This window comes from Centrocercus urophasianus, unplaced genomic scaffold, assembly GCF_019232065.1.
Source record: "Centrocercus urophasianus isolate 14NV4802_14NV808 unplaced genomic scaffold, USGS_Curo_1.0 seq_20, whole genome shotgun sequence".
Lineage (NCBI taxonomy): Eukaryota > Metazoa > Chordata > Aves > Galliformes > Phasianidae > Centrocercus > Centrocercus urophasianus.
The window spans coordinates 5,076,109-5,091,678 of record NW_024884756.1 but is presented as its reverse complement, the minus strand read 5'-3'; the positions used below and the strand labels follow the sequence as shown (position 1 = coordinate 5,091,678).

The 15,570-nt window shown below is 43.3% G+C and overlaps 1 protein-coding gene across 1 annotated transcript in view; it reads left to right on the top strand.

The window, feature by feature from the left end:
- The first annotated feature begins 2 nt into the window (after positions 1-2).
- The window catches only part of NCKAP1 (NCK associated protein 1), a 53,291-nt gene continuing 37,723 nt past the window's right edge, over positions 3-15,570 (top strand). Inside the window, exons 1-2 of the mRNA XM_042821896.1 lie at positions 3-110; positions 12,182-12,292. Of these exons, the coding sequence (XP_042677830.1) occupies positions 3-110; positions 12,182-12,292 (219 nt within the window). The remainder of the gene's footprint in view (positions 111-12,181; positions 12,293-15,570) is intronic.

Here is a 15,570-nt window from a genome sequence, read left to right as displayed (position 1 = left end):
GGATGTCGCGGTCCGTGCTTCAGCCGAGCCAGCAGAAGCTGGCGGAGAAGCTGACCATCCTAAACGACCGGGGCGTCGGCATGCTCACCCGGCTCTACAACATCAAGAAGGTGCGGGGGCCCTAGCGGGGAGGCGGGGAGAGGGACCGCCGCGACCCCCCCCGTCCGTCCGTCCGTTCGTCCCGCCGCCCCTCTGGGCCCCTGCCACCCGGCGCTCCTCCCGCCGCCCCCCGCCGCGCCGCGGCCTAGCTGCGGGGCCCGAGGGGCAGGGCAGGGCGGCGAGGGGAGGAGAGGGCAGGGCAGGGAAGGGGAGGGGGGCCCCCGGGCGGTCCCGCAGGGCCGCGGGGGCCGGCAGTACCTGACGGCGGGCGGGCCCGGAGCGCGCAGGCCGCGGGGCCTAGGCCACGGGCCGCTCCCCGTGAGTCAGGCGGCGGCCCGGCTTCCCCGCGCCGCTGCGGCCGGCCAGGGCTTCGGGTAAAATTAACGAGTTGGGATCCGCGAGTCGGCGTTGCTTAGCGGCTCGGGCGGGAGACGGAACCAGGAGCTGACGCGGGTGCCGCGACCGCCCGCCGCCTCCCCGAGACGCGGCCCGGCTGCCCGTCCTGCGGCGGAAATCCCTGCCTTGTGCCGGTGCTCCAGCTGCTCGCCTGGCCTTCCCGGCTCGATTTTCCCAATGCGAATGCGTGATCAGGAGGAACGCGTTTGTATAATCCAGTTCCAGCAGGGAATTTTGCACGTGAATGTATTTTATGGGAGAGTTTATCATTTTTCGGAGGAAACCTCTCTTCTGTGCTGAAGCAGCGAGCACACCTTTGCAGGCTGAGTGCATTAGAAGGCCTTTGCTGTTCCCCGTACTGTGTGCTGCTGTGGTGTTTGGGGGCTGCAAAGAAATCTGAGGTCCAATGAAGTTCTGAGGAGCTGGTCGTCATCTGTCTGTGAGTTAGTTGTAGAGAGTGAGTTGTGTTGTAGCCCTGAACCCCTTTCAGGTGGGAGACATCCTGTCCAGTGCTCTGTCCAGCAACCATGCTCTGGGAGCAGCGTGAGCTGTCGGCAATCCCACGCACAGGGTTGGTCTTAATTGGCTGTCATTTGCAGGGAAAGAAAGTGACTGTAGTATTCAAAATCAGTGTTAATCCCAACCAACAGCAGTACTTGATGCGCAGTTGTTGTTTCACTAACATCGACTCATCTAACCAAAGTATTGCCAATTTATATCTTCCGGAAATAGAAATGGAACTCCTTTTAACTTGCAGTTTTATGTGTCAGAAACTTGCTGCTACTTATTAATGGCAGTGGTGTAAGTGTACTTGCAGTGCAAAGCAGAATTTCTCTATTTATGGGGATAAGCATCTAAATATTGAAGTCATTTGTGTGTGCGCTTTGAGAGGCGTGTTGGCTGAAAACTGGTCCAGTAGGATTATGCCTGAGCTGTGCTGTGTAGGAAGGAGGCAGGAAAAGGTGAAGCATCTCTTGGCGTAAAGCTGTGCCTTAACGAGTGTAAGGTTGTGCTGCGATTACTGGTTTGGAGATGCTCACGGTAAGCAGCATGGTGCCTTTGGATGTGTTTCCGTCAGCGCATTTGGTGGAGGGAGTCCTGGGTGGGTTGGTCCATATGGCATTGCTGTTGGTGCAGTGATGCGTGCGGATGGGCTCTCAGTGTGGGAACAGAAACACTGGAGGTGACAGCAGGTTTTCCTGCAAACACCGTGAACGGACTCAAAAACTGTGTAGGTCTCAGCACGGAGAGAGGAGGTGAATCCAAGTGACTTGGTGACTGAGCAATGTAGAGCTTGGCAAATCTGGAGACAAGCAGATAGAGCACTTTGTATTCAAATGGTGCACTGAGATACAAACGGTTATTTTCTTAAGCTGCAGTAAGTACTGGTTGATGGTGGTAGCTGGCTGGCTCTGATGGTGTGGCCCAGAAGTCATGTTTGTGTGTTGTCCCTTCAGACTGGTTTCTGGCTTCTTGGAACCTTTTCTTTTTCTTTGTTTTCCCACTTTTTCCCTCTTTGCAAGCGGTTGGTTTCAAAGCTGCTGCTAAGGCTTCTCCCGGCTTCCTCCGCAGAAGACAATATCAGATCTCTAGTTTGCAGAGAACTGCACAATATGCGGTATTGCGGTTAAAGGAAGTGGCTGAGACTCATTTGAATAAGGGGAAGTGAGAGCTGCCGCGCTCATCACTGCTGTGTGGATTGCTAGAGATGCTGGTTAGGGAGCGGAGATTTTAAGGGATTAGGATTTTCCTGAGTTACAGAAATTGGAAAAAACAACTTGATAGTTACATTTGCTTTAAAAAAAAAAAAAAGAAAATAATCAATTTTGATCTCATTTTCCTTATAGCTGTTAAGTGTTCCTCACTTCCTGTTTGCTGCCTGAGCCGCAGTCTTCTGAAATGGTTTATGATTCTTTTTAAAGGTGGGATATCTGAACACACGATTTTCTGCCTCTTTAGGAGCGGTATGGAAAATATGAAATGCAGAGTTACTGAAGTAACAGTGGGTGGTGAGGCTGAACTCCTACTTGATCTGTATGGAGGTGGAACTTTTTATAAGGAATGACATTGCGTGCTGCTTTCAGCTGTTTTTAGCTGCCTATTGTACTGGGACCAGCATCAGTCCTGAATTTGGAAATGTTATCACTGCAGTTTCTCTCCTGTTTTGTTCCTTCTGCTTTTAAAATGTTTATCCTCAGTTGTACAGGCTAACAGTTGTCTTGTTGCTCTTGCTGTTTGTACGTACGGCCAAGTCTGTAAGTCAGATACAGCATTTTTCATGCCATCCTGGCTCAGGTGAATCTTGAAGACTGTTGTTAGTGCCAGAGCAGACAGAGATGGGTTTTGGTATGCTTTGTGTGATGCTGCAGTATTGTAAAATTAAAATCAGCGTGGTGTTGAAGAAAAAACAAAACTGAATGTGGGTCTGCTTTTGTTTGTTTATAAACTACTTGGATACCAGAAAGTACTTGCAGTCAGAGATTCAGTGTTGAAATAGCAGAATCATAGACTTTGAGCAAATCAAGAGAGTGTGGTTTTGATGGATGTCAGAGCAACGCTACTTAGAGCTAAGCTGTTTGGGATGAGAGGGTTTTGAACTATTTGGAGCACGTTCCTCAAAAAGGGTGAGTGTTCCTTGGTGCTAATGGCTTTGCAAGCAGTGTCCTTCTGTTATTCACAATACAGGTTTTAAGTTTGTATGCAAAACTTATTTCTTAAAATGTCTTTAGTGCAGCCTTCTTTTGGCTTTCAGACCTCCCGCGATCGCGTGGTACCTGGAAATGAGAACCTAGAGCAGATTCTTAGATTAGATACCAGCTGCGTAACCAAGCTGAAGGCTTAGGTCAAGGGCAGAATAAATCCTCGTCAAGGCTTTAGTTGGCTTTGTCTTTGCCATTCTAAACCAAGATCTCAAGTTTGGTCCCAGTCCCAGCACCGTACAGCATAATAATAAGTGAGATATGAGATTACTTAGGTGATTGATTCTTTGTTGGTTAGTACTTTAAAGATGTAATTTGGGAATAGTGTATTTGTACCTATCTTAAAGGTGTTGCTTGTTAGCCATTTTAAAGGCCAAATGAATACTTTTTTCCTGGTTATCTCCTGCAGCAGTTAAATGACATACTATTTATGAAAGAGCAACCGTGCTGTGTGGGTAAAGAAGGACGGCACCAGTTCTCCTGTGGTAAAATGATGAGAAGTTGGCTGGGTTGGCTAAGGCTGCATAGAGGCAGACCCTCGAATCTCCAGCCTTTCACTCTGGTCGTGAGACTAGGGTGAAGGAAAAGATCCCAGGAGCTCCAGAATTGGACTGGAGAGGACTTGACGAAGTCTAAACATTGATGAGAAAGTTGTAAGCCAGTCAGTGAAGTCTGCTCTTCTGCTCAGGCACTGCCGTGGCTTTTTTGGAACAGTGCAAGAGCCTTAAAAGCGACTGGCAAGCATGGAGAAATTCCCGAACTACAGAGCTCTGAAACTTGGAAGGGTGTAGAATTAGATCACCCTTTGGACCCTGAGCTCTAAGAGGGCTGCAGAGCATTGAGCTGAGGGGAGAAGCTCACTGCTGATCTTGTTCTGAGTTGTAAGTTTGGTATTGGAAGGAGCAGATAACATCTTCAAGTCATCAGGAAGTGACTTAGGGTGGGGCAGGGCTGTTTTTAGTGCTTGATTGATATTAACAGTTCTTTAAAGGTTAGGACAACAGTATTTGTTGGTGCATTTGTGTTTGTAGCCTTAGAGGAATGGTCCAAAATACTGTCCAGCTGGTAGTCAGGAGAAAACAGCAAACAAACTTAGGATCCATGCTGCCAAGGCAGAAAAGCTACTTGCTTTTCCCTGGAGGCAAATACAAACTGATGGTATCCTGTGACTTTTTTTTTTTTTTTTTTTTTTTGCCAGATTGAATATTCCAAAAAGATTCCAAAAAGCAATTCATGTTGTCAAGAGACATTAAGCTTTTAAATACAGTACTGAAATATCCCATACCTTCTCAAATATACAGAAGGAAATCTAGATGGGCTGATGCTTGCGTCTCAATGGTAGGCACCTAAAATTATTTTGCACTGTCTCTTAGTTTAGAGGCATCCATACTAGTTGCTTTCCCCTGCCTCCCAGTTGCTCTTTCTTTGCCCTGCTGTGTGCTGAAAAAAACAAGTTCTGTTTTTGTTGCAGGTGATTTCTGAGATCTGTATCAAAGAAGATGTAGCTGGAGAATCTAAACAATTCATGCTATAGAATCGAAATGGAGAGGATGTTCCCATTGCCCCGTGTTTTTTTATCATTGGTACTTTATAAATTACAAATGGAAAAAAGGAAAGTGTTGTGGCAGTGAAACTTCTTTCCATTTTGTTTTTTGTTTCATCTGCCCTATATTTGAGTAATAGACCCGAGTGCTGATTTAAATAGGCATTACAAACACAAGAAGATAATGTGGAGTTATGTATACAGGTAGTATCAAACCAAGCATGTTTCTTTCATCAGTGAGATGACAGGTCACTCTCATCAGGACAATTTGGTAGGTATTTTGCATATTGACCTTAGCAAGGCTGCTGATGTTACCTCATCTGATTGTTCACATAAACAATCTCAGGAAATAAGGTCTGTATGAAATTGTGATTATGAAAGCAGATGGGTAACCATGTTAGGGAAAGGTTATGAAAATGTCCTTGTTGGAGTGTAGCCCTACAGCATCTCCCTGGGCTGTGTCCTAGCTCTGCTCCAGCCAGGCTCTGCATTAACAGCTGTAGTGGCAGTGCTAAGTCACAGCCTGAAGCAGTGATTGAGCACCTGGTGGGAAGGCAGGGCCCACCCAGCAGAGCTCAGGTGCAGGCAATGAATCTCATTGACCAGAAGGGTTGGAACCCGGATCGGTCCCTTCCCTGATCTCATTTCAGGGTTGGCAGTGGAGGCGAGGGGATCTCTTGCTGGAGGCCCCTGTCTGCCTGCAGCTTTCTTAAGGTAAGCAGCTCTTTTCTTTCATTTTTGTAAGTGTGGCTGCTGCATTTGGGCTCGTTCTCATTTGCTGTAGCCAACAACTATGCCACCCTGGTGTTATCGTGGTACTTTCCATCCCATTATGGCATTATAACAGCCTAGGTGATGAATACAGCATGCTTATTAAATTTTTATGTAACAAACTGGGAAGAGCTGCAGAAATAACGAGGAATGTAATTAGAGTTTAGTTGGAGCTTAAGAGGTAGGTATGTCCAAACAAATTTTGTAGGTAGCTGAGCAAGCACAACTGTAAGTCAGTTTATGCTTATTGAAATGTGAAATAGAAGGTAAAGAGTAATGAGGGGGCTGGTCTGCAGAAAATAGCTGGGAGAAGCAGAGGAAAACTTGGGCCAACTAGGCTTAACTGCTAGAAAAAAAGACAGATTTGATAAAGGTGTGAGTAGGTACATGGCATGCATGGAGACTCACCTGAAAAATAGCAGTTTCAACACGCTCTCGAAGAAGGATGTGGACAAAATGGAGGCAATCCGAAGAACAGTGCGGGTGGCCTGGAACGAAGAGAAATTGATCCACTGAGCAATGAATCCTTTTAAAAGTAGGTTGTTATGTTTGATGTGAGTTTTCCAATATTGCAGACTACTGTAGGGCAAAGAGGAATACCTTGTCCAAGTCAGCATGGCCACAGAGAATGTGAAGTGGTGAATTAGATTGTAGCAAGAAAAATACAGCTAAGGTCTTAGAACATTCTAGTGATAAAGATGACTGAATAGTGGAAAAAGTCATCTCAGGATGCTTTTGAGTTGACTCTGTTGAAGGACTGATTTGATAGATACCCCCTTGAAAGCAAGAGAAATGCAGTTGATCCTACTTTGGATAGGAGAAGTAGGGTAGGCAAGTTCTCAAGGCCTTTTTCTAGCTTTGTTTCTTCAGATTTCACATGAGATTACACTCGATATGTTGGATCTTTGAGTTTAAATTCAGTGGATACTCTGTGCTTCGATGCACGGTTATGAGCAAATAAATCTGGACTAGGAAGGTTAAATTTTAGCCATCAAAATACTAAGCTGTAATTTGTCCTTGTGTGGTTGGCTGATGCTTGCGTATCTTTTCATAGCTGTTAAAAGGGTTCATTCACAAAGATCATCTGGGACAAGCTAGTTTATTATTGAACTCGAGCTACCTCAAAACCTGAAGTGCAGCACAGCGCCCATGGTAGGTCGACAGAAGTAGTAATGGAATGTGAACTGCTTCCTAATGCACTCAGCTTTCAAAGCAGTTACTCTTTGATTATTCACCTCTCTGTTCTCTGTAGTTTTATTTTTTTCAAAGTCAGAAATTGTCAGTTGGTAATCTCATTACTTTTAAATGCATGATGTAAATGAGAAATACATAGCGCGCTCTATGCTACAGAAACGTGGAGTTAATAATGAGCTTGTCTCCTTGGGTATTTCTTTGCCATTTATTATTTAGTATAATTCTGGAGGATGTGCAACCACAAACCAAGTGTTTAAATTCAGATCTATTTTAGGGAGAAGTCTTTAATGTCAGCATCAGGGAAGAAGAATGGTTTTTACTGCACATGCCTTTCCCGTGTGTCAAGAGAACGTGCTATAGTGATCTGTAGATGATACGGGAGTTTTTTCCTCCTTTTTAATACTAGACATCTTAGCATATTTCTTTTTATTAATGTATGTTACTGGCTAAGGAAATGACTTTTTAAAAATACCTATTGTAGTTGAAATTGCACCTATTTGCTTGTTAAATGTTTTTAATGCAGATTCATTCACAAACGAAACTTGAAAGCAAGGTGGTTCATTGATTGTTTCAGTATATATTGTCACCAGTGAAGCTGCTCAGCAGTATTTTATCTCAGGTCTGTAGTAGCAGTGAAATCCTAAGTATAAAACCACGTTAAGCTACTGCAGTATATGACTTATTTTATCATAGTCTACTGATGTTGACAGTTTGAAGGATGAAAATAGAAGAATACTGATTCAAGCAATAACTCTCTTCTGGCTCTCTTTCTTTTTTCATTGGGCAGTAGCCCTGTTCATCATTTGGAATAGATGGGGCTTAGCGCCAACAAGAAAAGTATAAAAGCTGTTTCCGTATTCCAGTAACTTAGAGCTATATCACATAACTGAAGTAACATTTGCCAGTGCTCCTGAGGATCCTGCAGGTCTGTGCAAAAGGCTGGAGTGAAGTGTAGCTGTTACAAATGGAAGGTTGTGCCCCGCACGCTGTGCCATGCTACTGGCTTTTGACAGTGATTGTGCCTGCACGTGAGCTATCGTGTCACATCACCTGGAGTCTGCCCTGTTTAATGATGACTGGGATGAGAAGATTGGGTGCACCCTCAGTATGTTTGCAGCTGGCACCAAGTTGGGAGGGAGTGTTGATCTGCCTTAAAGAGCCGTCTGGACAGGCTGGGTGGCTGGGATGAGACCAAGTGCTGGATCCTGCACTTTGGCCGCAACAACCCAGGCAATGCTTCAGGCTTGGGGCGGAATGGCTGGTGGACTGTGTGCAGGAAATGGTCCTGGAATTGTTGGTTGATGCTCAGTGAAATGTGAGCCAGCAGTGTGCCCAGGGGACCAAGATTGCCAATGGTCTCCTGGCTTTTATCAGTAATAGCCCTGCTAGCAGGAGCAGGGGGGTGATCATCCCTTTGTATTCAGCTCTAGTGAGGCTGCACCTTGAGTACTGCGCTCAGGTTTGGGTCCCTCGCTACAAAAAAGCCGCTGGGGCCCCAGAGCGTGTCCAGAGAAGGGCATTGAAGCTGTGATGATCTGGAGCACAAGTCTTCTGAGGAGTGGCTGAGGGAGCTGGGATTGTTTAGTTTGCAGAAGAGGAGGCTCACGGGGGACCTTATCGCTGCCTACCACTACCTGAAAGGAGGCTGTGGTGAGGTGAGGCTTACCCTCTTCTCCTGTGTAACTAAAGATAGGTCTAGGGGTCATGGCCCCGCATTGTGCCAGGGGAGGTTCTGGTTGGGTATGAGGAAACATTTCTTCCTTGGAAGAGCAGTAATGCACTGGAATGGTCTGCTGGTGGTTGAGTCAGTGACGTTGGAGGTGTTACAGAAACATTTAGATGTTGTATGAAGGGACGTGATTTAGTGGGAAATATTGATGGTAGGTGGATGGTTGGACTGGATCTCAGGTCTTTTCCACTCTTAATGGTTCTGTAATTCTATATGTACGGTAGTGCTGTCCATAAATCTTTTTTGCCCTTGTCCAACCTCTGATGTCCTCAGCTTGGCAATACAGCGTTAGGCTTTGATTTTTGCAGTGATCACTCTAGCTGTACTGTGGCAAAAGGTTTTTTTGGTGCACCTCTTAGCATTGGTGTTCTGTGGTACAGGGACAATTATACTCATGGTCCTTGGTGTTCTCTAGAGACTGCTTAACCTTCAGTGTAGATATTAAGCGTGCAGTTGCTCGGTGCTTTCTTGTACGCTGCTGCTTATGCAGTGTAGTCTAAAAGTGAAGCCACGTAGTATTCATTGTTTCCAAAGTGACACTTGTGTGGAGGAATGCTGTAAGCTTCAAGTGAAGAGGAGACTGAATTTTGTTTATTAATGTAGTTTCCAGAGGGAGGAAAATGCTGCTTTAGTTCAGAATACGTGGCATTGTAAATCACTTGAACAGTTTATGTAACTTCATCTATCTAGTCTGTTTTGATGACCTGTGCGTATGATGGCGAAGAAATGTTCTGATTAATGACTGTGAGCTATAGAAATTGGCTTGTTCTTGCTAGGGTTGAATGCACAGAATCGGATCAAGAAAAATTGCTTCCTTGGTTAAGAGCTTGTTGTAGGAGGGTTCTAAAGTACTATGGAAAGAAATGAAGCCTAGTTGGATAGAAATCCAGCATCTGCGTCCTCCCTAGTGTTGTTTTTTAAATAGCGATGTAGACTAGTCTCACTGGTAGTTCTGCATTGGCTTTTTCATCAACTGCTTGACAGCTGTTTGGTAATGTTCAAAAGAACTGGGAGGTGTCTGCTGGGAGATTCTTGTGGTATAGTATGTTGAGCTTGAAGGGGCTGGAATCCCATAGCTTCAGAGCTGTATTCCACGAATGCTGTGCTAGCAAGTCCATATGAATTCTGGAATTCTCGAATTCTCGATGCTCAGATATATAGCCTTGAAATGTAGGTTTGTGTAGTTTCTTAGAGGGTGGGATTTAGGGTTATATAAGTAATGGTTTAAAGCTCTTAGCATGCTAAAGCTTTCTTCCTGCTCTTTGGATTAATCTTATGTCATTTATTAGGAGGCAGAATTACAGGTGCTGTATGTGTAATGTTAGCAAATAAGCAGTGGGAAGGAACAAAGCTGTGTCTTGCGCTCTTGGATGTCTGCAGGGATTTGCCTCTTAGGCTGCGAATAACATTTGTCATTGCTGGGAACCAAGTTGCTGAAACCCAGTGAGGATGTTTGTGTTTGTGTTTTCCGAGGGCTGTTTCCATGTGAAGAAGCTGCATGCAAGGGCCTGGTTGGAACGTAACTTCTAGTAAAGTAAACCTTCATTTTATGGGAGAAAAGCCATCCGGTGCTAGGAGGCAATGAGAAATAGCATACGTGGAAGTACTTCCTGAAGTCAGGCCGAGAAACTTAGGGAAGGTGGTGGCAGGATTAAGAATTTTTACCTGTATGAGTGCAAGTGCATTGAAATATAATGGATACGCATGCGTGTTGGCTGTTGAGATCATTCCTTAGTTTGTAATCCTTTTGCTAGAGAAAGCTACATGTGTGGCAAGGATACCAACTTCCATTAAGCAGATACAGATTTTTAGGAGATTTGTGGCTTCTGGTTCATTAAGACTTCATAAAGCTGAAGCGTGAGTTGTTCAATTTCTGACACTTGTAATTTTTACTTTAGAAATAGAGTGAAGACTTTGAAGTGTGTGTGGAACAGACCTTTTGTGGCTCGCGTTGTTTGCTGCTGTGAGAATACCGAAGCAACCATTTTCATACCTCATCAGTGACGTGGGCGCTGCTGAGCTGGTGGTGGTTATCGATTCCTCTTGGGATGTTATGGATGTAACCTTTTGATGAAGTTTAGTATGTGTTGTGGAAAAATTAGCAAATGTCAGAGTGTAGATGTTGGAGTAGTTCGTTAATATGCATTTTGATGGTCGTGTGCTGCAGGCAGGAGTTGTAGAAACTTACAATAATGACTTTTGTTTTGTTTTTTTTTCTTGGCTACCGTTTCTTTTTCAGGTATGTAAAACTTCACTGAGTTTCTCTCCTGTTTTTCCCTTGTAGATGCATGTGATGTTGAACTCGTTTTTTTTCCTTCCTTCCCGAACTTACGTTTGAAATTACTATTAGAAGTTACGTGTTTCAGCTTGTACTTGAACTGTGCGCAATAGTAAAATTCTATCAAGTACGTGTAAACTTGTTTGTGAGCATCAGAATAATCGCTATCCGCTAGAAAGTGTGCTGTCTGTAGTAACAGATGGTTGTAATGTTCTCTTGGATGTAGGTAATAGTGTATTAGCTCACTTAAATGTAACGTATTGCAGAACTTGAGTCAATTGTTTATGTGTAATTTTTCTCTCTTTCTATTGCAATGCTTTCCCAGCAAGGACAAGTTTGGAAGGTTTGCAAAGCTTTTCACCTTCCCTTTGCCCGCTTGCCCGCTTTCAGAACCGGTCTCATACTCCATGACTTCTGTCTTCTACGGTCTGCAACTCAGCCATAGAATTGGATGTGGAAGAGTTTAAACGAGCTGTCATTCAAGTTCACTATGTTGCGTAGAAATGCGTAGCATGTAATTCAGTTTTGCATGTGACACGAAAATCCCTCTGAGGAGTGTAAAGCTAAATACGTATTTGAGAGAAAATGCAATTTGAGCACAAATTGTTGCCTTAATAATGCTTGCTGCCTTTAGTTTGTCTCTCCCAGCTAAACCGTGTAGCATGGCTCGTTAGAGTAGTTGGGAACAAGTAGCGGGTCCAACAGCATGCTCTGCAGCTGGCTAAAGTAGCTGAGTCGCTCCTCCAACCTGGGCTTCTGAGATGTCTGTGTAGGCTATTCAAGAGGCTTCCACTGAGCTGTGGCTTCTGTTCAAATGGAAATTTAATCAAGTTTCTTCATTGCTGCTTTTAAAGCACAGCTTATGCTACTGCAGGAGTAAAGGAAAATGAGCAAAACGTGAGTTGCTAATTTAAAGAAATAGGGTGTTTTAGGCAAGTATTGGTGTTTTGATTGTGGGGTGGAAAACTCTCTTGCAGTTCACAATTAAAAGATAACTTAAATGCCGATTGGTGGTGGGGCTTCTTTAGTTTTGTTTCACCAAGGGTAGTCCTCCATAGATGATGACACGATTGAATTTTCTAACAGTTCATTAACTCCACATGAATACAATACTACCTCAAACCAGGAATAGCAGTAAAAAGAAAACCTTTTTTTCCCTTCTTTTAGGATTGAGTTGTTTTTCCCTCACTGCTGTTCTGCACTAACTGCTTTGATACTTCCATGCATCTTTTTCAGTAGAAGAGCATCTTTGTACTGTTTCTCATTGCATACTTCAGCTGTGACAGTCCCTGCACTTTGCCTCTCATTATCACCTGCTCACTTAAAAAAATAAAAGTTAAAAAAAAAAAAATCAACAAACCAAAACAAAAAAATCTTTCTAGTTTGTCTTCAGATTTGCAACTATCGCTTAATTTGACAAAGTTGATTTTTTTTTTTTTTTTTACTACATTTTGTGTTGTATTTTTTTATAGGCATGTGGTGACCCCAAAGCCAAGCCATCCTATCTTATTGACAAAAACCTGGAATCCGCCGTCAAATTCATAGTCAGGAAGTTTCCAGCAGTAGAAACACGCAACAACAATGTAAGTAACGAAATGACTGTCTGTGTACTGTTTCCTTCAACGCCCTTTGGTACGTGCTGCTCTGTTCTGTGAGGTTCTGTGAATTATGCCAATGAAGCACCTGGCGCTGACCTACTTGAAATAGGGTCGTGGATGCAATTGTGTGACAAGATCCTACAGCAAGAGCTAACTCCCTAGTTAGAATGTTACACCTTGTTACTGTAGCTTACGTTTCAGTTTTCGTTTTGCTTATTCTTTGTTCAGATTCTGAGAGCTGTTAGTGCGAGGTAGTTCTAGGCACAAAAATCTACATTTGCATGCTGCCTTCCTTTGATAGCAGAAATCGTTGGGGAGTGGAAAACGAAAGCTGTGCAACTTCTATCTTCTTGTGATGAGGCCTGACAAGCAGATCATTATAAGCCAGCTGACTGAGAAATGGGAGAATGTTTGTACCTCATGGGTGCTCCTGCCTGCGGTAGCAGTCTCCATGGAAATAAGGCACGTGTATGTAGGAGAAGCCTTGCACAGGACAGAAGACAGATTCTGAAGAAATGTAATTATTTTCTTTTCAGATGCATTGAGATCAGTTGTGATTGCTGAGTATGATGACATTGTAGCCTTTAATTAGATTGCAGGTGTTTTTTTGGCAGGTGATGCACATGAAGTTTCTCTGTTTCAGTTTGGAAGTCAAGGGAAAGATTTTTGTTTTCTTTTTATCTGCTTATATTTCTTTCAAAAGGTGGAATGCAGAGGTAGGTGATGGGGTTTGCATGTTCCCTGCATGCAGTAAATTGCATGTGTGCTTGAGAGGGTTAGCCTTGCTTTAAGCATTCTGATTTTTGCAGAATGGTAGTGATAGCAGCAGCAGGGGTAGTGAGTTGGTTTTTAAACCTCCTGAATTCCCATGTAATGTCCTCAGTAAAGCCAGCAACAACTTAAAAAGCAAATAAAACCACCAGAAGCTCTCCTTTATGGTAGGAACTATTTCAGTTGCAATGGGAACAGTGTGCTTTCTCACTTCGGAGCTTACACGTTTTGTACTGTTTGATATTGCTTGTTTTTGCAGTGAATATGATTATGCTAGTTGCAAATAGTGCAAATTCTTTATCAAATTAACATTAACAATTAATTTTTTTTCCTAATCTCTTGGTAAACACTTCTGTGTTCTTTTCAACTTCTGTGGCAACTACGCTATTGAAAAAAGGCTCTTCTGTACAGAAGAACTCATTCAGCATGGTTAAGTGTATGTTTCCAGTGTTTTCCAGTTCTCGGCTATGAATTTAGAGCTTAACTAATGATGGCTGTGTATGAATTTTGTACTGTGAAGTTTGAGATACCTTGACAATCCAATTTTCTGAAATAGGACGCGCTCAGATGTTTCGTTGTTGCTTTTTGTTTGTTTGCCACGAGGTAGGCAGGGCTGTACTGAAGGAAAGCAGTGATAGTAGGGCAGGTTATGAAAAGCCTGCATTACATAGGAGCACAGTTTAAGCTACGGATTTTGACTTCCAGCAGTAGGCATCCGTGGTCACAGGAAACAGCAGTTTGTTTCTTTTACAAGATTTCTCTTATAGCGTTATATCTTTCAAAATAAACCTTTATAATCAGTACCTTGTGGGACATAAGTCATGTATGCTGCAGGGAGAGTTCAAGTTCAATGTGAGATAAACTTCTGTTCCTAAACCTTAACTTTGGAAAGGCATGATTATCAAGCCCGAGTCAGGGAGACTCTGTTCGCCTACTTGTTGTCTTGCTCCCATTGGCCAGCAGTGCTCACTGTAAGTTAAAAGTGAGTTCCTCTATCAGGGAAACATGATGAGAGATGAGGAAGGGCAAGGAGCTAACTGGCACAAGGAAACAGCAGTTAATGAAATGTTAGAGGATAATGACAGGGGAAGCGCGTGAGACATCATAACCCGTGTCTTTGCGATGAAAATTGGAGCACAGCCTTTTAAGACCTTTTTTAGATTTTTCAGCTGCAGCAATTCCATTTCTTAGCATTGTGCATCTACACAGTATTACCTATTGATGTGTCGGTAGGTGATGTTGCCAAGCAAACAAGTTTGCATTCAGTTAGAGAATCGTTAGTGCTTGTATTTTTGATTTTTTTTATTATTATTTTTGATTTTTTTTTTTTTTTTGATTCTTAGCTGTTACGTGGGTTTCTCACATACCATCACTTGTGATGCTGTGTGTGTCAGAGGTGGACAACCCACTTTACTGAGGAATATGAGTGGTCTCTGCATTAGCTGAATGGGTGCCTTATCTTAATGTGTGTTATAAGTCCGTTGAAACGAGTGATTCTGTGACATTTACTACAGAGAGCTTTAGATTTTCATTGACTAAAGCCTTGGCTACTGATTGTGATCCTTCTCTGACATGCTGTCATGCTGGATTCATGTCCAACAGCTGCTAAGTTGAAGTACTGCAGCAAGAGTGAAAGATTATGAGCAGTTTAAAAAAAAAAAAAAGTACCTGATGAATCTCTGCTGCCTAGGCTGAAAAACTGCATGGAGTAGCCTGTCTTCAAAAAGATTGATTGTAGAGAACTCAGGACCTCGTCAGTTCATAACTCTCTCTCCTTTTCTCAGAGGGCATTCCCAGTAACCTTACATTTGCCCTTTCTTCTCCAGTCACCATCTAGCGCTATATAACATTGAAAATGAGTGGCGTGAAGACTGAGCTCTTAAAACTGCCTGTTAATGATGTTGGCTAGCCAGGTAGCTCTGCTTAATAGCATGTGAACAGACATCTGATGCAGTAGGACCTAAAAATTACACTTTCTTAGCCAATGCTAACATTTAATGACATTGTAAAGGCAGAATAAAATACTTGACGCTGGGGAGCTGGAGATGGAGGGAGAGAAGATGTACATCTTCTGGACGTTGTGGGTAGGATGGGAAAATCTACTGCCTGCATAGGTAAAATTCTGTTTTATGTAATAGAGCTAGCTCACTTTCTGCTTTCCAAACATATGGGAAGTAGTGAGAATTTCTGCATTCCTTCTTGAACATATGTTCTTCTACTCAGATGGCTCCTGAGCATTTTTCCTGTAGAAAAACTTCCTATATTTTGAAATGTCTTCTGGTGATGCTGCGACTTAGTCATTGCTTAACAGCAAGCAGACTGATGAAACCTTACAAGTGTGTAAGGTATGCTTGGTGGGGGAAGTGTCCGTGCTTTCCAGCTACTGTTAATCCTGATTCGTCAGTAGCTATGTTCCTGTTCTTATCTCCTCATTTAGGTTGATTTCAAATTCTCGAGATATTCTTTTCAGAGCTATTTCCTTTAACTCCAAC